Source organism: Phodopus roborovskii, unplaced genomic scaffold (genome assembly GCF_943737965.1).
Source record: "Phodopus roborovskii unplaced genomic scaffold, PHOROB, whole genome shotgun sequence".
Classification (NCBI taxonomy): Eukaryota; Metazoa; Chordata; class Mammalia; order Rodentia; family Cricetidae; genus Phodopus; species Phodopus roborovskii.
Genome location: NW_026126460.1, coordinates 10,802,458 through 10,829,742, shown reverse-complemented (window position 1 = coordinate 10,829,742; position 27,285 = coordinate 10,802,458). Strand labels below are relative to the sequence as shown.

The window sequence follows — 27,285 nt, the reverse complement described above, 5'->3', positions numbered from 1 at the left end:
CCTTAGTAAGAACGCCAAGTGCTCTTACTTATGAGCCATCTCTAGCCACCTATTGTCACATTCTTTATCTTAGTCCCCATGCCCATCACAAAAGAGCCCCCCCCCAACACACACACCTAACCTCTAGGCAACCTTAGATTGAGCTCACATCCTTAGGCATTTGAGTCAAAGAAACACGTGTGTTCCTGGTTGGCCTGACATCATAGTGATGCATGAAGAATAAAGTGCCTAACTCAAATTTATTCTACTTCCTAACTTTAAGAAAATTAAAATCCTTCCCATTAAGATTCAATTATTATTCTGGCTACAGCCCTTCAACTGTCATGTTAGAGGAGGACCAACTGTGATAATCTATTCTTTGTAGATGAAATGGAACAGAATGTAGCCCAGGCTAACAACAAATGGCTTAGAGCTAAGAGGGTGCTAAAGAAAGTGCTTTCTCCAGGAGAGACCCACCTGTGATAACTACAGACGTGTTAAAGGAGCGTCTCATCAGGGACTTCCCTAAGAGGTTAATAAGTCTCTGCTGGCAATGGTGGAAACCCACTTTGCCACTGCAGCTTTTGGAGATCTGGTGGATCCAAAGATGAAGACATTGTAACATGGTGGAAGGGCTGACACTCACTCTGGAATCAATCCTAGTAAAATATGTCACTGTCACCTTCGTGTCCTTTTCTTGCCCCACCAAGAACTTATTTTTTCCCCATTGCTATCACTCGTAATATTAATAAATATTGTGCACACAAACTCACATCTAAATTCTTGTATTCAAATTTAGTTTGTGCTGGCTAATTTTATGTCAACTTGACGTAAGCTAATGAATCAGAGAGGAGGGAGCCTTAATTGAGAAAATGCATCCGTAAGATCCAGCTGTAGGCAAGTCTGTAGGGCATCTTAATTACTGCTTGATGCGGGAGGGCCCAGCCCATTGTAGGCGGGGCCTCCCCTGGGCTGGTGGTTCTGGGTTCTATAACAAAGCAGGCTGAGTAAGCCATGAAGAGCAAGGCAGTAAACAGATCCTCCTTTGCCTCTATATTAGCTCCTGCCTCCAGGTTCCTTCCCTATTTGAGTTCCTGCTCTAGCTTCCTTCAATGATAGACTACAATACAGAAGTGTAAAACACACAAACCTCTTCCTCCCCAAGTTGTTTTATTGTCATGGTGTTTTATCCCAGCAGTTGTAACCCTAACTAAGACATGGGCATTGCATAAATACTTCTCTTCAAAGTAATAATAAGAACCCTGTTAATTTTTTAATGCATATGCAAAAATCTATATTCCATTTTCTCTAAGCTTTGGGGAAGATGCTACTAAAATAACCTATCATCTATTTCATTTGTTTCAATGTCCAGTAAAAACCAGTAATCCTACTAGTTTAATTGAGTATCACCATTATTCAGCATGAATTAGGAATCAGGGGCCCATGGGTCAATCATGACAGAGCTTAGTGATTCCCCCACCAAAGTTCACAGCTTCATTCTGTAGGTGAAGAGGAGAAGTATGGGCCACGAAAAAATAAACACAGACGCAGGAAGAAGGGTGACAGGTTGGTGTACCATGGCCTATATTCACAAATCCACCAATACCTCAATTAACCACAAGATTCTCAACACCTTGAAACTTACCCACTCAGTCATGCCTTAGCAGCCTCAAGACCTCTACAACATGGAGCATGGATTTAACTAACATCACTACATTCCACTTTTACATCCACTACATTCCACTAAATACATCCGAAGGCATGAACAGAATAACAAGAATCCTAACAAAGAATACTTCCCCCCCCCCTTTTTGGGGAATTCTACAACTTTGCATGTGGATTGTGCACATGAACCAAATGTTTCAGACTCTATTATCTTACAAAAAAAAAAAAAAAAAAAAAAAAAAAAAGCCTAAATTTCTGTTAATTTCGGATCACGATAATTCTGATAAATTTGCAGGACCTTATATACATAAAGTATACCCAATCCATATCCAAATGCTCCCAAAGTCATATCTCTTAACAGCTAATCCAGAAGTATTTACTGTAAGGAAAGACTCAGTGAGACAGCAGGTGACAGCATAGCTGTGGGGTTTTGTTTGTTTGTTTGTTTGTTTGTTTTGCTTGTTTGTATGCCTGTGCAGGTAAAGCATGGTTGTGACTCTCTTCCACGCCTAACTTACTCAGCAAATCACATCTAAAGGAACGTGACACTAGGAAAAAGTACTATCTCCCGATCAATTGCATCTATTCTTTTTATCTCAAAGTTTACACACCCTCAAAGGCTTCAGACGACTTTGCTCGCTCCTCTTCTGGAAATAATGCCCCCATTTCAGGAAGGTTTTCCAACAGTACTATCTAGAACAATCTTCTTTACAGCTATTTCCAATTTCTGCTTCTAAAGGAAACTGGTTTTATTTACACTGAATTCAGTGACACTCTGAAATGCTTCCAATTCAGTACTTCCAAATTATCCCTAATCGTCTTCAAAACTGCCCAGGTGGTAGGAAAACTTGAGCGCTGTTACCAAGCACAGACAGCCTTCCATTGTGAGGTATGAGTAACAATTCACAGCTTCACACAAACCACCAGCCACCAATAAGAACCAAAGCAAATAACATGGCCACTAGCAGCATGGAGTACAAGAAAGAGTGTCTCCAAATTCCAGCTCCAGGAGTTAAACAAAGGAGAAGTTAATTATTTGAGAGACATCCTTGGCCTGTCATCCTCGAGGCATGAAAACATTGACAGCACGCTATTGTTTAGAATTGCACCTCTCTACACTTTACCAGTAGCAGGAAATAAGAAGGGGATTTAACTGAGCTCATCAGGAAGTGTACCTGTATCACAGTCCCCAAGCAAAGTGAGCTGAGTCGTATTTGAACCTTGCTTGGTTGACCGCACCAACCCATCACCTTGTGTGTTGTTCTTCGGATGACTGAACATCTACCTATCTTAGATGGGAATTATCAGCACAAAGCCTAACCCACTAATTAGCAAAGTGATTCTTTCTCCCCCAGAACATGCAGTTCAAGCTGAGAGCTAGCCAGGCTGCTGTTTTGAGGTCCTGCTACAGAACAATGTGCGCTGGTCGTGAATAAAGAAATGGTACATCTGGCATTGCATGGCAATAACGCACAGGAAACAGTTTCTTGGGCCTTTGAAATGAATGTTTCTTAATGCTAAGGAGGAATGAGCCAAATTTCTTGTTCTGGAGGCACATGTAATTCTTTTGAAGGAAGCGTTATAAATAGAATACATGATTTCTATAATATATGATGACTTTTTCACAGTAGTGGGGCACTAAAAAAACATTTTCTTCTGCAGTGAGGAAAAGCCAAAGAAAAACACACCGCTTCTGAGACGTCCCTTATGTGGTTTGTGCTAGACAACATTTCATTAAAATGAAGAGAAATCCACATGTCAGGTGCCTATTCAGTTTGTGTGTTTTCTGAAAGCATGCTGATGCCAAAATTATTACTTCACTAAGTAAGTTCAACTTTATAGACACCTGTGTAGAAAATGATACACATTTCCAAGCATACTCACTAAATCATAATACTGTAACAAATTAGCAGAAAAATGTATTTATTTAGATCACATCTTGGTATCTTTTCTTTCATAATCAGCTTCTAACAATAGCATTTTAACTGGTGTAATAACGGCCACTCCATGTACATTCTAAGCAAGGCCTCCTCCGTTGAGTGGCTGGATGGAAGCAAAGTGGGGAGGCTTTGAATTGACAGGTTTCATTTCCCATTTAAATTCATCCCAAAAGAGATGGATGAAACTTGATTTATGAAAGAGACTACATGGTAGAGGAAGGCTTACCTACAAATAATAAAAATCAAGTCACCATAGCTCAAGATATATGAAAGTTATTCTCTAATGGGTCTGAGATACAAAATATCCAAACTAGATAAATCGTAAATCTGTTTAAAAAATGTTAAACACAATAGGGTTTGTCTGTGATTATCCAGTATGGTCTACTTTAGCAATCTTGGTTATCAATATGTAATGCAAATTAAAAGTCATTATGAAAGCATAGCTATGTAAATGTTACAGTAAATGCCACAAAGCCATTGCTTCCATAGCTAGAGAAATAATAAAAGTATTTTTAAATATTAGTAAGTAAATAAAAAGGTTTTCAAATCAAAATGTTACATGTAAAAAAAAAACAATGATTACATGGTAACTGAGGTTGTAGAAAATCCCTATGGGCTATGAATCAGTGTTGCAGAAATGATTAGGAATTTATGTGTATTTGTGCCCTACACATCTCCTTAGTCACCTAAGGAGTGGACATGAAAGCTCCCTAGGAGACTTGCAGCTATAAGCCAGAATGTCTCCTATTAAAGTGTTCCGGCTTCAAAATCAAGTGAATTCCTTCCATTGCCTGCACTTCCCTGTCTGCCTGAAGATGACATTTGAAGCTTCATGTCCTTTGTTTCTAACCCACTTCTGAGTAAAAGCACATATTTTTTTGTGGTTGTGCTGTTAACACCAAAGTCTCATAGCAGGAACTCAAAACCAGGTTATGTAAGCAGAAAGAGAGGTACCCGAGCCACAGAGAAAAAGACATGCGGCATTGCTTACTTAAATCCCCAGCCTGTGCCCCCAAGGACAATAGCTGCTACCAGGATGGCACCAGCGATCGAGCCTATTATGAGATTGGTGGCACTAGGACCTGTGACAAAGGATCATGGGAAGAAAGTCATGTGAGCCAACTACTTTCATTACTATAACGGAAAAGCAGGTAAGCAGCTTCAGGAGGCAAAACGCTGATGTGCACGGTCCCTAAATGTTTTCATTGCATTCCTGTCTTCGCTTTAATCCCGTGTCAGATGCCCCCATCAGTGATTGGTTGGATTACTTGTCTTAGAATCTACTAATTCTTTGCCACTGATGTTAAACTCTGCTGAGTTCATCCTCCTGGAAAAAAATAAACAAATCAGCCCCGCTTGCTTGCATGTGTGAGCCTCTGTCTCCCTCCACCCATATCACAGATCAAACAGGTTTGTGCAAATAAGGAACCAGGCTCCATTAGCACAGGTGCCACCCGATTGCCAAACACAGGAGATAAATGATCCCATGACAGCCTTTTCCAGTTATGCAGCGCATTCTCAATGCCTTTCTGTTCTGCCCTGGGAGACAGTGAGAACTTAGTCCGAGGAAATCGACCAATGAAGATCTGGCTTTGAAATTTCAATCTCGGATATTCTTCCTGATTCTTTAGTGTTTAAACCCCCACAATGGGCTGGCAGGTGTAGGAGACCTAAACTTTATATGAGTCATGTATAGGAAGTGGGAGAATATCTTTTAAATTCCCCTTTCTCACTGTGAAATCTGAAACTTGGCAATATACATAAAAAGTGGAGAAGACATCGAAGATGACCGTGTGAAGAGACCAGCACTGAGAAGTTGGTCCACATTACAGTAATTCCATTCTTCTTCATTCGGCCTTTAAAGATCAAAACAAAGTTATATGTGGTTTAAACATTTAAACTACGATGAGGTTTCACATCTTCCAGGGCCCACCATGCATATGCACAGCAGTGGCCCCTAACAACCACACACCTCCAAGTGCTAGCTACACATACATGCCTGCAAGTCACAAAGTAGCCACTTTTGCTGGTTTTCCCTAAACCTTTAAAGTTTATTACAGACATTCATTCCCAAGCAGGAGGAGAGTCTCTTCTATCCACACATAAGAGGACACCATTGCTGACATCGCCACAACAATGGGTGATGGTTCTGCCCAGAAGCCACTTAGTACTAAAGGTGTAAGCAGGTACAACAGAGTTCCGGGATAGGGGTCATCTCTGGTTCCTGGGTTTTGACATGCTCTTAAATCATGGAGGATCTAGAGAACGTGATTCTGAGTGGCCTTTGGAGATACATCAAGGATAATGAATACCAGCAGTGAGAATGGTTAAGTGCCTTCCAGAGACTGCATGGTGAGCACCGACTCCATTCACTTTTGAACATTTGATGTTATCCCATTGAATCCTCATATAGGAACATGTAAGGCCAGAATGACTTCCTGACTTCAAGGCTCAGCAGACTGGAGCTAACAGACCAAATCTGTCCCCAAAGACATTTTGTTGTAGCAAAGCCATGCCTTTAACCCATATACTGTCAGCAGCGATCATGAATGGTTGTGATAGATACCCTGTAGTTTGGAAGACGAAGCTGTTTACACCAGGTCCTTCACAGGCAGTCCCTGATGAAACTTCATTCTTCCCTTCTTCCCCACACATTTCCTCCCCACTTCTCCATGGTGAAATTTGAAAAAATCATTTTTTTTTTAAGTATTGATAGTTTGCACTTTGTTGGCTCAGAAAAACAGGATCGAATCAGATTCAGTACAGAATCGTTGAGAAGTGATTCCTGGGGTACAACTCTAAACTAAGGAGTAGAAATTTAGAAGTTAACTCTGTCCCTGGAAGCCTTATTTATTAAGGGAACATTGCACTATCAATTAAACCAGCAAGTATTAAAACGATGCTGTACTAAATGGCTCTATTTTCTAAAAACTCGTTAATTATCAAACACAAGTAAATGGAACTTAAAGGGGGAAAGTCAGTAATCCACTAGAGAAAACGTCCATGAAACAAGAACAGAAAACTTATTTTTAGGGAAAAGAGTGCACGCTTTCACACTTACCTGTCACAAGCATAAATACCAACAAAGCAGCCACACTGGGAAGAATGGATGGGAATGGATGCTGGTGACAGGACTGTTTACAAGCAGGTTTTTTTTTTGTTTGTTTGTTTGTTTTGTTTTGTTTTGTTTTGGATCCTGGCCATCTCCAAGACTTAAAGGATGACCAGAATTTATCATTTTCTGCTATACCTGAAGGGTCTGAAGTATGGCTACTAAGTAATATAGAAAACACATTTGAGGTGGTCTTTTGATCTTTTGAAAACTGCCTTTCTTCTAACAAGAATTTCACTTAAACATATGTCTAAAATTTGGCCCTGGGTTAGGAACATCTGGCCAACTTACAGGACCAAGTTATTTAGTCAAACACATTAGCACTGTTACATGCTTCATTTTCTCATAGGTGAAAAGAAATACAAGCCATTTTTTTAGTGTCCCCTCAACCTCTCTCCTGATCTAACTAGCTTCACAGACCATATAATGGGACATGAGTTAAAGGACATAAGGCTAAGCTGGGCATGAGGGCTCATACTTGTAATCCCAGCACTTAAGAATAAGGATTGCTGCAAACTCAAGGCTAACATTGGGCTACACAGTTAAGTTCCAGATGAGTATAAGTAGTAAAGTACAATGAGACTCTGTCTCAAAAATTTTTTAAAAAGATCCAAGGCTGTCCAGGCCTTCTAACTACAGTAGAGTAGCTTCCTGTGTGACCCACACACCTGCTCCCCTCCTACTATTATCCTGGTGCCCAAATTGCCTGACTTGGGTGTGTAAGGAAAGCACATGTGTCCCCCCCCAGCTAGTGAAACTGAGGGCTGTGCTGGCAGTGGACACATTCATTCTTTGGGATAAGTCAGGGATAGCTGGTGTCTTCTTGAGAGATACTGCTTCTTCCTGCTTCTTCTTTTTCTTTTTTTTTTTTTTTTTTTTTTTTTTTTTTTTTTTTTTGGCTACTGCAAATGTCAGCAGAATCCCAGTAAATAGAAAACACAGATGTGAAGGGTGACTCCTGCCATGTGTGTGTAAATACACTCTGGTTAATGAAGAGAACCTGGCTTCCTGATAAGCTAGTCTGCGCCTAGCAACCGCAGCCATCTGGAGAGTGTGGATCAAGGGCAGGGAGAGGTAAACTCAAGTGTCCGGAAAGTCTAATGGGCAGGTGACACACAACATACTGGTGTGGACACTGCATATTTGAAAATCAAACCAACCAGATGAATTGCAGCTGCTCGCTAAGGTCGTGGGGGTTTGAACTTAATATATTTTCATTTGTCATGCTCCTTGCTCCAATGTTTATGAAAACTTTCAAGTTGGACTGTGAACCAATGTTATAACAAAAAAGAAAAAGAAAAATGTGAAAAGACAGAAAGAAAACAGTTCCCTTAGTGTCTTCTCTAGAAAAAAAAATGAGTTGAAGTCTTCTGTATCATTCTAAATAAATAGAAAAGCATTCAGTGGCTGTCATTCTCACTATCTTTAAGGAGTGTGATAGCTGTTGGTATTTAACTGTATATACAGATTGATTTGAGTGTTAAAAGCAAATTCATTACACTTCAATGGAAATTCACATAAAATCATTTTTTGCCAATTAATAGGAAAAAATTAAGATCTGTTCTTTAAAATGTTTGCAAGTGGGAGAGCAAATGAAGTTTTGAGCTCTTGCCTTAATTGTGAATAAGCACCCAAACATTGTTTTATGCCCCACATTGTTCCAGACAGGAGAAGGTTCTATAGTGCATGAGAAAAATCACAAGACACAAATACATCCAAATCACAGCACGAATTACACCAGCACAGGAAACAATCGACAAGACAAAACATGGAAGTGTCGGGGTTCAAGCATCACCTCACACACCAAGCACCAAGGAAAGACAGTAGGAAACTCATGAGGATGCTTACTCTATTCCCCACCCTGTACCTCCAAAAATCACCCCCAGGGCCAGAATGGTGCCAGCCACCGCCCCTATGAGCCTGCTGGTGGCCATGTTCACTGTGTGGAGGGAAAAACGGAGATTTTTTTTTTTTTTAAACAGAGGAAATCACACATTGATTTCACTATTATACAGAACAATCTCTCCAGAAAATGCTTTGAAAGTTAGCAAAATATGGATATCTTTGCGTAAAAGTTTGAGACTAACATGGACATATAGTGGAGAACATATGAAAACAATTTTTAATCTTCAAACTCTACAAACCCTACTTTAAGACATGATTCCTTATAAATACTGTTAAGCTCATAAGTAATCCAATTTGAGTTACAGTCCCTAGCAGTAGGAAGTAAAATTTTAATTGTGTTACAGAAAATCTATATTTTAATTATAAACTAAACATTAATGCATAATTTATAAATTTTTCAAACTGCAAAATATGCTTAACGTCATTTAAATGAAGAAGATATCATTCAGTTTTTTGAAAAGACATTCAAAAATAGCTTTAAAATTAGGTGTAATTTACCTGGGAAGTTATTGGAAAGTATGCTTTGGATTTCACTCACAAGAAATGGACGTTTAGTTCTTTGGCTATAAAATCCAGTGTGTATCTCTGTGCTGAGAGGAAGTTAAGGACTCTGAAAACTGTAGTTATCAGTGCAGGGTGGAATGTTCAATATCCATGCACCATCACTTCTGTGGAAGGCTTTCATGTATTGGAAAATAGCCCTAGAACAGGTAGACTCCCAGCATTTTCTCTACTGGAGTTACATGAAGGCGATATTAAAATAGGAGGTAATATTATCTAGGGCTTGTTATGTTTGCAAGTGTACAAGGAAACTGGCTCATAGACACTTACCTCTTGTTTCTACATAAATGAAAGGTAATGAATACAAGTGGCCTTACCAATGAAAACAATTTCACCTCAACAGGACTGTATTATACAGATTGACTGCTGTGGACACAGGGGAACAGAACCAAAATCTGAGACTTACAGTCACAACTGTGTAAGGCTTCCTACGGGGCTCCTGGAACTTTTAGTAACATATCATCCCAAAGGAAGAGAATCTTGGATCTCTAAGCCTGCTTAGCGATTTTACAATTCCTTCATTTTATCAGGTAAGTAATATCAGTGAGAACCTAAGGGTTATTAACTAAACACAACGATAAAAAAAAAATGATGGAAACACGACAGGAAACAAAGAAGGCTTAATGAAAGCTAAGGGGAAAGATGAGTTAGATGGTAGTCTATGGCATGACCACACATGTCCATTCAAAATGACCCAACTACTGCTCAGATTTCCAAGACAAACACTGGGAGGGGAAGGTGCTCCAAACATAAAATTTGATTCTTTTTTAAAGAAAATCATTAATTTCAGAACACTAAATTAATAAATACATTAGTTCATAACTTTTTTGGGGGGGGAAGATGGTATGCTTATATTTTAAGTACTGGCTCTCAGAGCTGAAACACACCAGGCAATCCTACTTTCCCTTCAATTCTTACATAAGGTAGCTACAATAAATCATAGGAAAACATCTCCTTCCCCTCCCATATAACGTGATGCTAGATCAATATTCGTTAATTTTTAAAATTATAACTACCACATGAAAGGGGAGTAACAATTTGGAAACTCTCCTACGTTTGTTGTGGTATAATTCCTCTCTGTAGAAGGGAGAGAATTAGGTGACCCACTGTGCACATATTAGCAGGGGAACAAAAAAAAATCCTGCAAATGCTTCAAGCACACATTCCAGGCAGGCAGATGATGGGCCTTAATCAGCGCTGAGAAAGAATAATTATCTGTAGATTCTTAACAGACAAGCACTCTTAACACAAAGCAAACGAGATGAGGATGGGGAAGTGGTTTTCTCAGAACTCCGCTCTCGCCGGCATCTGATGTTCTGAGCCCTGACACACTGGAAAGATGTGTAAAGATGCACCTGGTCCCTTGTTATGAGCCTGAACGGGGTTTTATCTATTTAAATTCAGAATCAACTTGTTTGCAAATCTGTTCAGCAGGGACTGATGGAGTGACCCTTAGATGGGCAGCGCTTTACAGGGGAAAATGGGGATTTTTTTCCCCCTTGGACCTTTGGAAGTTCACAATGAAGCTTTTCTTCCAGTCATTGGTTTGTTATGTAACTGCTTTTGTTCATTAATTCTCTCATTGATATCCCTTCATTATCTACAAATGCCTCTTTCACTCCTAGGCTTTGTGCTGTATGCACAATACCATGCCTTAATTTTCTCCTATGACCCTGACCATGGCATCTCGAGGCTCCCAGCTGATAACACGGTCCTGGGTTTGGTGAGTTTGGCTTTGTCCCCTTGCTTTCCGACACACTTGCTCTTCTTTCCTGTGTGCAGTTCGATCACGCTCATTACCTTAGTACCTTTGCATGCATGTGCTATCTGTGGGCTTATTATTATTTTCATTCTTGCTTCCTGTCCTCTAGGTTGACTGGTCCTTAAAAAGTACAACTTTTAGTAAGTGTGTAATACTAAAATGCAAACTATAAATTTTCTCCCTTTTTGAAAGAAAAAGAAAACTGTTTTGCAAGTAGAATTCCTGCACATATAAGTCACATAGAGAATGCTGCTCTTTATGAAACCGCATGTCCCTGTCTTAGAGTTTCCAAAGTAGGAAGATGCAGTGTTTCATCTATGCAATTCCAGTGGGCCAGCAGGGGCTAAGAGCCTCTACCCCTTGGCACTTTAACGGCTGCAGGTAGCAAAGCCGTCGCCAGCAAAGCCGTCACCGATGCCCTCTAGACTACAGTTCTTCCTGCGGGGTTTACTTTACTAAATTGAAGGTTAGAAATAAACACTAAATAAACCCCTTTATTTTGCAGCACATAATATTGATATTAGAAAAATATTTTATCTTGCTGGAAATTCCAATGGGTTAGACACAAAATCAGATCTCCTCTTTTCCATGAAATAAAAAAGGCTCAATTTTAGTCTACTGGGAGACATGTCTGGAAGGACATGGAATAAGTTATTTCATGGCAAATATTATTTCAGCTGAATATAATGGCATGCACTTGCAATATCAGCTGTGGGGGTTGGGGGGAGAATGTGGGTTTGAAGGCAGCCAGAACTAAATAGCAAAATCCTGTCTAAAAACAAAAGAAAGATGAAGGAAAAAAAGGAACAAATATTGCAATTCATGCTATCAACAAAAATACAGAGGCTTTTCTGGATTTATATAAGATAATCTCACAGTTAACCAAAACATTTTAAAATACAGTAAAACCTTAAGCTTTGGTGAGCCTGTGGTTAATAAGAAAGTACCTGACATAAAATTGTACATAACACTTCATACTCATATATGTGAATCCTTTAATAATCTGAACTACAAAATCAAAGGTTTGTCATATGAAAGTCACCTAATGGCTATATGCAAAAGCTACAATAAATAATACCTAGTGTGTTATAAACATTTCGATGTCACTGTTTTTGAAATTCTAAACTCTAATGACAGGCCTCGGTTTTTCAGAGGCATAATAAGCACTGCTGGTAAGTAATGGATCCCCTAATGGGCTTAATCGCTGCTGGGCTATCGTCGTTCCTTCTTACAATGCACAAAGAACTAGCAGTAGGGCTCAGCATTCTGCCTTAAATGCAGCAGTAGCAGAAAAGGCACTAGGGTTAAGCTCATGTGATCACATTTTATTTAATTATCTGTTAACACTGATAATTAGTTTTCCCGTTTGCAAAGCAGCAGGTCTGGATAAATTGCCTTTAAGGTCCTTCCTATCTCTAATTTTAATTTTCTATCTCTATCTCTTAATGAAGACTACGGTCTCCATTAAAGGGTCTGGCCCAACCTTCTTCCTAGGAATACTATCCCTGCCCATGTAAGTCAATGAAAGTGATATAACTCACATTCTCCTCTTTTCTCTCATCATAGGGATGGTGTGATAGCCATCAAGTGAGAAAAATCTATCATAGTCCACAATATGCACTTAACAAAATGGATACAAATTAATAAAAATGAATGAGCATGGCTCTCCTTCCAGAATGTAGAAACAAACTCCTCCTCTCCTCTCTCCCGCTCTCTCTCTCTTTGTCTGTGTGTGTGTGTGTGTGTTTTTGTGCGTGCTCATTTGTACATGCAAATAGGGTGTGCGTGAAGAGTGAGTACATGTATGTAGAGCCCAGAAATTTGCATCAGGGGGTTTCCTCAGTCACTTCTCCCCCTTAGTTTTTGAGACAGGGTCTCTCATTGAACCTGGAATTCACCATAGGTGTTCTGGAGCAGAGCTCAGGACTTCAGGCTAGCACTTTTCCTACAGAGCCATCTCCTCAGCCCCTGGAAATTCTTTTAAGCAGAACTGTAGGACATTCTACCCTTGTATCATAAAGAGAAATAATTCCTTTCAGTGATCTCCAGAGAAACAAGTTGAAAGAGTAGCTCCAATGGCTTTCGCATATAGAATCAATGGCATTATAGGGATGGATGATGTGTAATACTAAATAGTTTTCTAAAATCCTTCCCCAGAGGACTGGAAATAAAGCTCAATGGTAAAAACTTGACAAGAATGCATGAGGCCCCGAGTTTCACTGAGAGAGAAGAGAAAGGAAAGGAGAGAGAAAAGGAGGCAGGAAGGAGGAAAGCAGGGAGGAAGGAAGGAAATCCTAGCCTACATGCATTCTAGGCACAGAGATTTTTCTCACTGTCTGCTGTTTGGGATCTGGCAGGAATAACCTGACCACAGTACTGTGGGTCCACCGTGGACAGCCTTAGAAAGTCAATGACTAAACAGTATTCATGTTAAAACTTTACCCACATCTAGATGATCTTCTGAGAATTAATTTTCAAGATATCCAAAATAAGTAAGTCCATTTCTGACATCCTCAGCTCAGTGGAAAGGGAACTGTAGAATCTGCCTGCTCCAATGTGGTCTTGACCCAAAGGGCTACAGTGGAGTTCAATCAGTCTTTTATGCCAAGTTCATGGTTGAAAAGGCAATATTTTCATTATGCTTCTTAGATTTTTTTTCTCCACTTCAGGGGAATACAATTAAACATAGATAGGTAGGTTCTTAATTTGTTTTCTTTTCTTTGGGTTTCATGGACAGTCTGACTAGCTAGCCTGTTCTGGAGTGCTTATGCATCCCAGGCTGGCCTTAAATTTAAGATCCTCCTGCTTCAGCCTTCCATGTCTGCAATAATGCATAGCATGTTCTTGCCACATCTATTCAGGAGACTTTATCTGGAGACATGACTGGCCAGACCATGTGGCTGCTGCTCATTATGTACAGCAAGCATCTGGGGGAAGGCAGAGCATCCCCCTGGATGCTGAAAAGTGTCACACAGTATGCAGCTACCAAGAGAAGCCTGGCACCGGTGCAGAGCCAGCAGTTGAGAAAATATGGTGCATGGCACGGATACATAGACTTCATACAAATGAATACGTACGAATGGAAAATCAGCACTAAACGCCACACTCCTTTTTTTGGGGGGGGGGGTGTACGTTGTTTTGTTGTTTCCTGGCTGCCCTGGAAGTTAGTATGTAGTAGAGCAGAATATCTTCAAATTTAAGATGATCCTCCTGCCTCAGCCTCCTGACTCGGGATTATGTGGCCATTCCATCTCTTTTCACATGTGTCCAAAGGGAGGGGATGAAATATTTACTGTCTATCAGGTGAATAGCACATGTTCCCTTAAACTACTGGGCAGATAATAGATATTCACTAAATGGGTGGAGACCAAGGTCAAGGACATACTTCTCTTGTTCACTTTCTTTTCACAGATTATAAAAACTAAAATTATAAAAATTGACAACAAAGTTGTCTGATTTCTGTTGTTTCTCATTTTATTAGCATATTCTCTAGACCCATATTCATATAGAATATGAAGAAATACAAATAGCTAAACAGCTGCTACTTTAATTTTTATATCCTTATTTATTTTATTGAATGTGTGTGTTTTGCCTTCATACATGTATGTATATCACATGCGTGCCTGACACCCCAGGAGATCAGAACAAGGTGCTGGATCCCTGGAACCAGAGCTGCAGTGGGGTATTGGGAACTGAGCTCAGGTCTTCTGCAAGAACAAGTAGTCTTAACCACTGAAGCATCTCTCTATCCCCAAAACAGAGCTATCATTTAATTGTACTAAAATTGCCTACTTTATCTGGACATTTATCTACAAAATAACTGGTTTTCATTTATGTTAAATAATGACATTTTTGCTTAATCAAAATTATTAGAAACTCACACTGATTTTGACCATTTTATAGACAACTTGCCCCTGCGACTTGCTGCCTTCAGTGAGAGGACACAAAGGAAAACATGCAACCAGAAAGGGGGCAGCCTGAGTGAGCATGCTAATCACCTCTGAGCTGTGGAGCTATGAAAAACTTTGACTGTCTTTTTCATTCCTTTCTTGTATTTCCTAAAATAAACACTTGTTTTCTATAATAAACACGTATGATTTGAATTACCAAAAGGGGGGGTGCTTTTTCCTTAAATATAGTGAAGACTGCCACCTCATAAGATGGGAGAAAGTCAAACAGGCTCCAAAACTACACAGAGAAACCCTGTCTCAAATAACCAAACCAAACCAACCAACCAAACAAACAAAAAAAAAAAAAAAGCAAAAGACACTGCAAACACTCTCCTCACTAGGGAGTGACTGTTTGCATTTGCATCATAGCTCGAGTTTGACTTTCCTTAGTGGGAGAGCGGGTGAAGAAAGAGCAAACAGAAACAGTTAACAAAGCCCCATTGCACCTAACATGTGGATGGAATCCAAAAAAGCTCTGTCAGCGTACAAGCGTGCCTAAGAGTCACAGGAGGAAGGAGCAGAGGGCATCTTTGAAAGTGAGAGCTGGCGCTGTGCAGAAGGTTTGGAGACAGAAGCTAGCTTCTATTGTCAGGGCCTAAACCTCTGAATCTAACTTCTGAGGGTGGATCCAAAAATGTTTTGTTCTAGTTTTAAAGTAACAAAAGCCTGAACGTGAAAGCAGAGTAAGCTCGTTTTTTTAGAAACAGAGGGAAAACAGAAATAGACTGTGCGGGTGTGGTAATTATTCTTATAGAATTTTAATATCCTGGGCAAATTAAGCAAAGGGAATGGAGGGTGTTTTAACACATCCACTATTATGGAACAACTCACATACATCCAAACCAGGCTACATCTCTTCAGGAACTGTAATCTAGGGAGATTTGTCTGCTCTGAGGGGCATGTTTTCCCACACAGACCACACTGAAGTTCACAGAGTTGAAATGAACTTCCATAAAAACAAAGGTGATCAATTCAATGCTAGTCCTATGTGCAATTTCCTGCAGGGAAGGCATGGCAGTCGATTTATAGAAAACTATTATCAGCACCATCAAAAAAGATGCTGAGATACAGTGCCGTGGTCAAATGTCAAAACTGGTACTAGCAATTGTTTGTTTTCTCCAGTACTAGAGACCGAGATGCTACATGAAGTCCATTGTAACTGACAGCTTTTCAAGATCCTTGAGAATCAGCGGAGGGGTGAGAGTGGGTAGAATAATGAGAAAATGACTGTCATATTCATTTTTACACAGGCAATGCTATAAAATAATGTAGCAGAAGCAAGCATCTCCCAGTTTGGCCTCTGGTTGCCTGGGCAACGGGTATGTCACCTGACCTCAGGGCCAGAGCATTCTCATCTTCAGCATCACATGGTGACTATGAACTGCCACAGACTCATTATGTTAAATTCTGGTCTCCCTCTTCTCTTGGTGGCTGCCTAGGACAAAGCTGCAGACGTTTTACGTTTCCTTTGTAAAATTAAAGCTATCTAAAGAACCGATTCTTTGGCCAAATCAAAAGAATTTTTTTAAAAATGGGGCATAAAGGACTACAACTTTCCTCTGAAGAGAATGCAACATTGAGGAATGATTTTTAAAAAATAAGTCTCATGCCGGCCCTAAAGACTGCAATTATTCAAACATGGAACAGCATATGAAATAATTAGCTTTTGGGAAAGCGGGGTAAAGTGTAAGGTCTAAAGGACAGAGAAGAAACTGGATTAAAGGAAGACAGTATGTTTTTCTTTTCTTAATTCAGTTCTAGGATAAGCGGTAACTTAAATTTGCTCTGGAAAAGGTGATACACGCAGAACTGTGCATCTTCCCAGCAAAATGACATATTCTGATGTGTCTCCTTCTAAAGCCACGGAAGCATGACATGGTTGCAGTGGGAGAGGGCAGATGAACGAGTCTGCAAAGGTGTAAAACTGAAATCACACAAACCCTTAGGTCCTTCGTCCTTTGGGGGGTTGGGGTTCCTCACTGGATCCCGGATGCTGCAGTCCGTGCCGGCCCAAGTGAAGTCACAGATGCAGGTGGCTTCATTACTACACACCTGTGAAGGAGCAAGAAGAGAGATGCAACATTATGGGCCATCCGTGGTAAACATAATTTAAGGGGCAGGGTGCACAAGGAATCTTTCAAAGTCACTTAGAAGGCTTCTAACCTTTCCCATGGCTTTGGGGACTGGGCTCATTGATCAAATTACTGAACATGTTTTCTGATAGTTATAGAAAAAATAATGATTAAGATGAAGAAAACTTTTAAAACTTATATTATTTATGATTATTTAGATATATAAATGCCCAATAAGGTAGCTTTCTTTTTTTCCAAAGCAAAAGTTTCTAGGAACACTCATGAAAAAAAAATGCTTGTTTAATTCAGTAAGTTAACACTTCCAAGGGGCAAACCTCAAGATAAAAGACCAAGAGGCACGATCACAAGCATACTGCATGCCCTTAACCGTGCCTAACTCATTCGGTGGCACTTTGCCTGCCCACTAAGCACTGTCCCATCCTCCCTGCCATCTATGGAGTTATCCTTTCCCTGTCAGTGGGCTGAAGCTCTCCATCAAGCAGCAAATGGCAAGGCCTTCCAATTTACATGAACCAAATAAAACCCTCTGCAAACTAGAAAGGAAGGTGTCGAGACCCTTTTATCATTAGAAATGGTAACATCAAATGCCAAAGCTTTTAAATCTGAGATGCCTTGGTATATGATTATGATTAATAAGACTGAGCTTTGCTTTTTTAAAAAATGGTGAAAATGAGAGGGGGAAAAAAGAAAGCAGAAAAGAGCTTTTTATGTCTCATATTTTTAGAGCAATAACTAAAATGCTTAAAAAGCCTGCCTGGTGATTTCATTTTACATAGCAATTTTGCTGAACACTCATTATGTGTCAAGTTCCTCTGCTAAGAATTTGATGAAAAGCTTCTCATTTACTCCTCACACCAGCACCTAAGGATTGAGAGGGGGTAAGTACCTACTCAGAGTCACTGAGATGTCAAGAAGAAGAAGAACCAGGACTTAAAATCCACAACCCTCTCCAGCCCCTGAATTCATGCTCTTAAGTTGCTAGATAGAGTGGCTAACATCAGTGTCATCATTAACACCTATAGCATGGGTGAAGTGCACTTTTGGGGGTGTCTCTAAGTGTGTTTCTAGAAGGGTTAGCTGTGGGGGAAAGGCCCAACTGTACCAGCCCATGGGCTGGGGTCCTTGACTGAATAAAAAGGGAGAAGAAAGCTAAGTACCTGTGTTCCCCATTTGTAGACACAAGTTTCTGTCCTGCCTCTTCCAGCTGCCCTTAAGTCCCAAATAAACACACAGAGGCTTACACTAATTATAACTGCTTGGCTGATGGTTCGGGCTTCTGATTGGCTAGCTCTCTCTTCATTATCCCTCATCACCCATTTTTGCTTCCTGACCTGACAAATGTGAGGGATAAGCTTCGAGCATCCACCTTCCCCATAATGCCAGGCCCAAACCACCTTCTCCTCTCTGAAGTTGTTTATGTTAGGTATTTTGTCATCTCGACAAGCAGAGTGACTAACACACCAGGCCACCGGGCCTCCCTGTGAGCCTGTTCAGCCAAATGCCATCACTAGAGAAGCTTCCTGGGCCTCACCTGCCTATCTCTCTATGCTGGGTTCCTCTCACCTTCATTCCAGACTCTCCCAGTTTTATTAGTGCTCTGGTTTTTTTTTTTTTTTTTTTTTTTTGTACCTACTTTTCAAATTTCTGAAGTCTGTGTAAATTTTGAAACGCCTTCATTTTGCTAAGTCCAAACTAAAATCACTGCTACAATTAGGGTATCGTTGTTGTTGTTGTTAAACTTGGGTTATCCAGGAAAGGCAATATTCTCAGATACTTTGGCCACAGAATTAAAGACACATGCAGGTTTGAATCTGGACAGGTGGGAAGTGGGGGGGATGAGAACAGCCCAAGCATATCTGAACATCTTTAGAAGAATGCCAATCATCTGTGACCCACTCTCCTGTCAGTGTGATCTCAGATGAAAGTCAATCACTAATATGACTTACAATGTTTTATGCTATTTAAAAAAAAAATACAGACACAGAATCTACAGTTCCTTAGGAACCATATAATTTTTCTTGCAATTTTTAAGATGTCATGATGGTTAATTTCATGTGCTAAGTTAACTGGGTGGTGGGGTGCCCAATTGAGCATCATTTCTGGATGTGTCTGTGAAAGCATTTCCAGATGAGAGCAACATCTGAATATGTGAATGCCACAGAGCTGATTGCACTCCCAACAGGGCCTGAGTAGAGCACAAAAGGAGAAGAAAGGGGAACTCAACCTCTTTTCTCCCTTCAGAGTTCGAGCTGTGATACTCAGCACAATCAGCTCTGCTGATTCTCATGTCAACAGACTCAGAATGAATCACACCAATGGCTTACATAGCTCTCCATTTTATAAACAGCAAAACAGTGGGGGTATCATTGCTTCCATAATCGTGGGAGCTGATTATTCATAATAAATCTCCTTAGATAGAGAGGTATATAGATAGGTGGGTAGATAGAAGATTTAACCTTTTTTTCTACAGACTACCGACTAACATAGATGTCAAGTTATATCTGGAGAATGTACTCAATACAAATAACCAATAATGATATGAGAATTAACAAAATAAAATCAAGTTAATTTATAAACACTTATTTTAGCAGGTAGAGGTACTGAGAAAATGATGATAATTAGGTCATAGAAACTGTCCACAGCATCAGTAAGAAATGGCTGTATTTGACTGCCTTGTCACTGTGAACTCAGGATCCCAGATTAAAGAGTCAAGCTGTAACACTGCTGTCTACTTACCCCATGGCCCGAACAGACTTTACCCTTGGAGTCAAGTGGGCAGCTGCTCATATTTAGGGCTTGAATCTGTAGGCACTTCCGATCTAAGCACATCATGGATGGGCCACATGGAGTCCCATCTTCTACGTAGCCCACATCTGTGTCATCATCTAAAACTACATGAGCACCACTGAAAGAAGAGAGGGATCAACATGAGCATAAGCACCACACCTACAACACTGAGCCAGCACAAACAAGACTTGCCGTTCATGAAGCAGAAGAGAATGGTACAGATAACAAGGGTTTCCCAAGACTACTTCTCCTTCCCATCTATCTTTAATAAGTGTGCCAGAAAGAAGCTGCCCTTCATTATCATTATAGCACACATCATCAGGAACAACTATTGTTGCCAGGAAATAGTCTAGCTCTTCTGTTGTTTCCAATATTAAGACTAAGGTGTTTGTGAAAAAAGAGAAGAAAGCGTGTCCTTGTGGAGGAAAGACAGACGGGGGAGGGGGGTGAGAAAGATGGTTAGAAAAACAGCAAAATAGGGTATTTGTAAACAATTATTACCCCAAAGGATTTAGCTATCACAACTAAAAAGATAAAATTAGGCCAGATCTTCTTCACTAATGTATACTTCTTATATTCCAAAGTTAGAGGCACTTAGAATCTTAATGGTAATGATGTAACTTCTAACAGAGAAAATTTGCTGAATGTTTTACAAATATGGCAGCTTGTAATATAACCACATAATATAACAAGGATCTTAAAGACATGTGAGAATGTATACACTGAAAGAGCACTTGTGTAGGTAGAAGGTACTAGATAACAACATGACAGATGTGTTCCATGGAAGAGCTTTCTGCCTAAGGCCTCGTTAGAATTACCTTAAAGTCATTTAACAAGATGGAAAAATAGCAGTTATCTGACAAAGACATCATCCAATTGTGCAGAATTACTCTTAGATAATTTCCCACATTTATTCACTCCCAGACCCCAAAAAAAAAAATGGTTTGGAATTCTGGGACAGTAAAAATAAAGGGCAGATGCTGTATAGTAAGAGAAAAGAATAAAAGGTATTTTTGGCTGACATCAATAAACTATATTTTAACAACTATCTTCTGTATGTGATTTGGTGTTTGTTAGGTCAACATCTAAACCAAAAACATGCAAGATAAAATATTGCTTGAACTTGACTTACAATAAAAAATAAAACACACAGTATTCAAATTGTGATACATTCCAATGCTCCAAAATTCTAACCAGGGGTAAAATGAGTAACGGTAAATGTCCCTAGTCCAAAACACTGAACTCTTAAATGTTCCAAAATCTGAAAATTTATGAGTATTGACAGGACGCCATGAGTGGAGACATCCAATTACAATATAGTCACACTTAAAATGCAGCCACACTGGAAGTACTAGGTAGAAAATATCACTGCACAAAGGAAGAAATACAAATGGTCAAACTCAGTATGATTCAGGGAACTGCAATTCAAACCCACAATGAGATGCCATCTCAATCTACTTACAAACACTGGCTAGAGTAAAGAGAAAAAAAGAACTGTAATACACTGAGTGGGTGTGTAGATTAGTACAGTCTTCAAAAGACAATGTGGGTGTTTCTTTCGAATACTAGATAGTACTACCGTGTGTTTACTGTAGCATTATCACAATGGCTAGGGCATTGAACCAATCAACTCACCAACAGGAATGGATATAGGAGACATGGTGTGTGCGTCACAGAACGTCACTTAGCCACAAGGAAGAATGAAATCCTGTCATTTTCAGAACATTTGTCAACTAAGTTGCACACAGAAAGGCAGGCACAATGCACCAACTCACACAGGTATAAACTTCTGAAAGTCGGCTGAACAGTAGAAAAGTGAAGACTAGGGGTTTGAGAGTATGCAGTGTGGGGTGTACGTAATTAATTCATGCTATGCCTTTACATGGAGGCATTTCAGTAAACTCTGTTAATATACATGGGGTACTGTGCAAATAAAAATGACACACAAAAGCTTTTAAATTTCCTTCAGTCTGTGTGTATAGGGTATAAACGAAACATTAGTAAATTCCACACTTATCTTGGGTCCCATCCCCATGCTGCATCATTGGGTACGTGCAAACATTCTAAAACCTGAAGACTTCTAATCTCAAGCTTTGGAGGTATGGGGCATAACTTGTAACATAGCTCTATTCCCAAGATTGTGTTTTGGAAATAGGTCTCACTACTGATAACTACCTCAATTTTGGGCAAGTGTGATTTGCAAATTATTACACTACTTTTTAAAAAGTAGTTTTCTACATAAAAAGAAAAGATGAAACTGAAAAATCTTAGATTATTGGTGTTTTCAGATTTTGCTTGGTTGAAATTTGTGATCATCAAACTCTCCTCAGTCTCCTGACTTCCATGTTACCTGCAGTCAATGACTCGGCCTTGATGGTAGAAAGATGTCGGGATGATCTCTCCTTGAAGTTGACCAATCCTCGGTGCTCGAGTAAGATTGGTGCACAGTAAAAATCCACAGAATACGTCACTGCATGGGTTTCAGAAGGCAGAAGAAAGGGAGAATCCAGCTCAACAACCCACAACTCTCACTGCACATACATTAGTTTTTAAATGGCCTGGCTCTGGAAACCACACCCAGAACCTTGCAGACACTAGGCAAGCAATCTACTATGGAGCCTTATCTCCCGTCCTAAAATGTCTCAATATTCTCTTCAGCGCAAAATAAAAGCACTCGGACACTATGGCTTAGCTATGACCCTCTTTGCCTGAGAGACCACAGCTTCACTCATGAAGTGTGCACCCTTGGGAAAAAAGGCCAGAAATAGTCTCAGCCAGCAGCAGCACTCATGTCCCCTATATCCACTGTCCTATGCACCCCTCCCCTCCACTGAGAACAGCACAGCCCTCTTAAAAATAGATGCGAGGAAAGGCCAGATCACACTTGCTGGAAGGGTTGCACTCCCAGACAACAGAAAGAGAGGTGATCTACCTTTGAATGTGTGGTGTTTGCATCCACTTGCAACCATGAGTTCACAAGTGTAAGAGTTTAAAAGTCAACACAATAAGGATCACACAGGGCAGAAATCATCTGGATCTTTGGTGGCATTGTTAAATGACTCACCTGTCATGAGGACACCTCTACCTCCAGCCTAGCTGTTCAATAAACAATGACTCATACAAGATGACGGCAAAGAAGTGAAGTGTCACATCACTAAAAAAGGAAATCTGCATGGAAATGAGCTAGATTCCACTTGTAACTAGAGAAATGCAAATTAAAACCACGCCAAGATAGCAGTCCACACACACACACACACACCAGAACTGATAAAAGTGAAAAGAAGGAAGAGGAAGAGAAGGAAGAGGAGGAGGAGAAATTATGGTGAGATCCAGTGTTGGTGAGACTAGCATATATTATATTATGGGAGCACAACCACTTTTAGGAAACGATTTGACGTCATCTGGTGACAATGAAAACGTGCATCCCTGTGACCTGCATTTGTTTTGCTATGTACATGCCTTAGAGAGATGGACACAATATACACTAGGTCACCTATGCAAGAATGTCCATGGCACTATAGCTCATTGTATCCCTTTTTTCCCTTCTTTTCGCATGTATCTATGTTTTTAATAGAATATATTTAATTGGTCTTGTGACAGTTTTATACAGGTATACACTGCATCCACAAGCCCCCTATTTTTGGTTCACTAGGTGTTTGTATCAGTCTGGGAGTGCAATTGCTCTGCCCCCAGGGTGCCCACTCACTGTTTGCTGCATTGTATCCATCGGTCTCCATCTTTGCCACAGTTGCCCTTCTCAGTGCCTTCCGTGTTCAGCTTTTCGTAGCAGAACTTGTCTGACCCTGCAGCTTCTATCAGAGATGGACAAGAGAAGAAAACACATTTTACTTCTCTGGGCTACTCACACTCAGTGGGGTGCCACAAAGTGTCCATCAACTGCTTCTCTGAAACAGGATGAAAAGGGGCCCTTGATTGCCAATTCCTATGGTGGAAACTTGCAAGGGCTGATTTCAAGCTATGGAGTGTGCGTTCACTGGCTTATCAAAACCTCTAAAATTCAGCTGCTTTTGTAAGCTAGTGCAAAAACGCTCCAGCACTGTCTGGGATATGAGACCTCTAGCCAGATCTTTCTGGTGAGCTTGAAGGAGACCATCAAGAATCACTAGCAGCAATAAGCACACACCACTACACAGTAAATAAATAGGTACCCTTAATCCTGTTATGCCTAGATGTACAGCTGCTTACCATATGCAAACATTGTCACATGAGGCCAGAAGAGGGCATCAGATCCCCTGCAAATGGAATTACTGACAATTGTTAGCTACCGTGTTAGTGTTGAGAATGAGACCGGGAATGTCTGTAAGAGCAAGAAGTGATTTTAACCACTGAGCCGTCTCTCCAACCTCCTTAATCCTGTTTTATGTTAATATCCAGGGATTAATTTAAAAGCCTCAGCCCACTGAGGTTGTTAGGTTCTTTTTGTTTCTCTGTTTTTTGCTTTTTGTTTGTTTTTTTTTTTTTAGACAGAGTCTTACTCTTTTGTTTTTTTATTTTTGTTTGTTTGCCTGTTTGTTTTGTTTGGTTTTATGACAAACCATTACTTAGTCCAAGCTGGCCTTTAACTACTGGGAATTCTCCTGCCTCAGCTTTCCAAGTGCTGGATGACAGGCATGAACCATCATGTCGACTCTGCTGAGATTTTATGTCAACACTTGAGTTTTGATATCTAGATTTTAAGAAGACACTATGTCCTTATTATCTTTACCTAAATGAAGCAACGAGTGGAACTCTTGGAAATCTTTCACGGGAATGATGCCCGCCAAATACTGAAATCCCATACGTGACCTCTTTTGTGTATTTTATTCTGTATTGGAAGACCCAGCCTCAGCCAGCTAAAGAGTGTCTTTTCTCAGCCTTCCTGTCCTGGTTAGTTTTTATCAACTTGACACAAACTGGAGTCACCTCAGAAGAGGGAAGTTCAACTAAAAATTGTCTTCATCAGACTAGTCCATGAGCAAGTCTGGAGTGGGGGCATTCTTCATTAACACTTGATGTGGAAGGGCCCAGCCCACTGTGGGTAGTGCCACACCTGGGCAGGTAGTTTCTGGGTTGTATAAGGAATCAGCCTGAGCCAGTCTTAAGGAACCAACCAGTAAGCAGCATCTTCCATGATCCTGCCTCCAGGTCCCTGCCTTGAATTCCTGCCCCAACTTCCCTCAGTGATGGAGTATGATGGAAGTATAATCCAAATAAATCTTTTCCTCACCTAAGTCAGTTTTCTCAGTGTTTTTGATCAGAAAGCCAAGTGGGACAATTCTTATGTGGCCCTCATGAACAACTTGTGAGTCACTGTAATGCCAGCTAGGAGACATGTGTATTGACATTTAGGCAATGTGTCAGAGATTTGTTACCATGGTCCTGTCTACACCCAGGGAAATTCCTGCATGTCATCACTTTAACTGAGGCAGTGAATGACCAAAGGAGAAGAGAAACAAAACAAAAAAAAAAAAAAAACAAAAAAAAAAAAAAAAAAACACAAAAAAAAAACAAGCTGCTCTTCTCCCAAGGCACAAAGTCGGTCAAGCAATTATGTAAGTGGTCAGACAGTGACTATGACCAAGGCACTTGACACTGTTGTCACAACATCCCATACATAACTCGTAAGGTCAAGGAAGGACACTTTGGCTTCCATGACGAGATCTCCCTTGGATATCTGTCTTCCATAGTTTTTGTCTTTATGGTCATCGTGAGTACTTGAGGGGTACTGGGAATCGAACCCAAAGCCCCTCTTTCACCCCACCACTGAGTTATACTTCCAGGCCTGTGCATAGTTTTCATGATATCTCTTAATTTTCATCCTTTTCTAGACGTTTCTTTCACGTCACTCCATGCTGTGTATCTCAGTCACAGACTGGAAGAGAGGAACCATGAAAAGGAAACTGTGCGTGGCCATCAGGCGGACGCAACCTACTTGTTCCCCAGATGTATTGACACTGGTGGTCCCGTGTCTTGCATTCCCCATTGTAGCAGCGACCCTGAGAGAAAGATCACACACATACATGTTGTGAGCCACAGGTCAACAGAGCCATTGTCCAAAAATTCTGACTACAAGGGTAAAGTTCCCTTCATTCCGTCCTCAAGTATTTTCACAGTCACCAGTAAGAAACAGAAACATTTTAAAAGAAGTGCAAGATCCACCACATTAAAATTTAGAAGCTCGGGACACACTTAACAGCATAGCTCTTTAAATGTAAAATAATTATTGAAACTTAAATTTTTATGGGGAACGAAAACTTGTAGTGTTCTGCAAATGATACCAAACTGACTTTTAGCCTCTCTTATATGTGAATGCTTGGGGCTATAACACTGACTTGAGGAAAGTCTCATAAAAGATGGTCATCTTTTTTTGCTAAATAGACAGGGAAAATTATTTAGGGATGGTCACAACTCAGCCAATTAGAGGAGGAGCTTCAGGAGCTATTACATGTATTTTCCTTCGATATGGACAATTTGTCACTGATTAAACATGTAATATTTGGAATGAAATAAAGCTGATATAAACCAGCACCCCGCTGCAATTTACTTCAGTAAACTTCCTTCTAAAGTTACACTTATCAAAAGGGGGAAAAGAAATAACACTAATCCAGTCTAAATTTCACTGAGATCTCACTTGTAGCCCAGCATACCTGATTTTGATTGCAGGCATAGCCATCTTGTTTATGGAGATTTGGTGGGCACTGGAAAATATTATCTTTTTAGTTGATGTACAAGATATAAAATACCTTCAGAAAATGTGCTTAATAGAAAAATTAGAGGAAAAGTAAATATATAATTAGGAACATTTAGAAAAACACATATAACTCCATTAATAGGTTATTTAATTTAATTCTATCATTACTAAAATGAATAAAGTTCATGCAGTTAATTCTTTTTATGTTTCTGTTTACCAGGAGATGTACTATATGACAAATAATGTTCACTTGTCAAGAACCTACAAGAAGAAGGGACTAATATGGGCAGTGAGGGAATGATTCAGCTCGCTGTGTAGGAGTGGACACATTAAGAACTAATTTGCAAGACCTTTCAAAGCTCCTTGTAAACGTCAAATCTGCATGTGACATGTGCCTATGGGACAATTTGCAGAGGCAGAAGAAACAGTCATGAACCACAATGCAATCAATGTAAGTGCTGTACCACTGTGACATCTGTGGCCTCTCAAACCACAGACTTGTACTAGAATAAAATATAGGGAAAAGGGGAATTTTTGTTTTTGTTTTAGACAAACTATCTACCACACCATTTTAAAATGAATTTCATTTTCCCCAGCATTTACCCTGAATAAGTAAGGTTACACTTTTTACACAGTTAAGAGAGTGGGGGAAAGGTCAGGCGCCACAATGCTGAAAGAGAATATATAGGACAAGGAGTAAGAAGCATGGTGAGAGGCACTGAGGTTCCTCCTCGTTCCCTGGTTTCTCAGCAAATGGCTTTTCACTCTAATAATGGCTCAGGCCGCAAAGCAGAGCCTCCTTCATCCTTCTTCATCATGTGCACCCCATTTGTCTTATTG

At 40.1% G+C, this 27,285-nt stretch overlaps 1 protein-coding gene across 1 annotated transcript in view; it reads right to left on the bottom strand.

Moving 5' to 3' along the window:
- Positions 1–27,285, bottom strand: part of Adam23 (ADAM metallopeptidase domain 23) — a 139,279-nt gene that overhangs the window by 2,910 nt on the left and 109,084 nt on the right. Inside the window, exons 19-25 of the mRNA XM_051190344.1 lie at positions 26,402–26,452; positions 25,687–25,750; positions 23,461–23,566; positions 22,105–22,224; positions 19,704–19,872; positions 16,815–16,926; positions 4,576–4,666 (exon numbers count right to left, since the gene is read on the bottom strand). Coding sequence (XP_051046301.1) covers positions 4,576–4,666; positions 16,815–16,926; positions 19,704–19,872; positions 22,105–22,224; positions 23,461–23,566; positions 25,687–25,750; positions 26,402–26,452 — 713 coding nt within the window. The remainder of the gene's footprint in view (positions 1–4,575; positions 4,667–16,814; positions 16,927–19,703; positions 19,873–22,104; positions 22,225–23,460; positions 23,567–25,686; positions 25,751–26,401; positions 26,453–27,285) is intronic.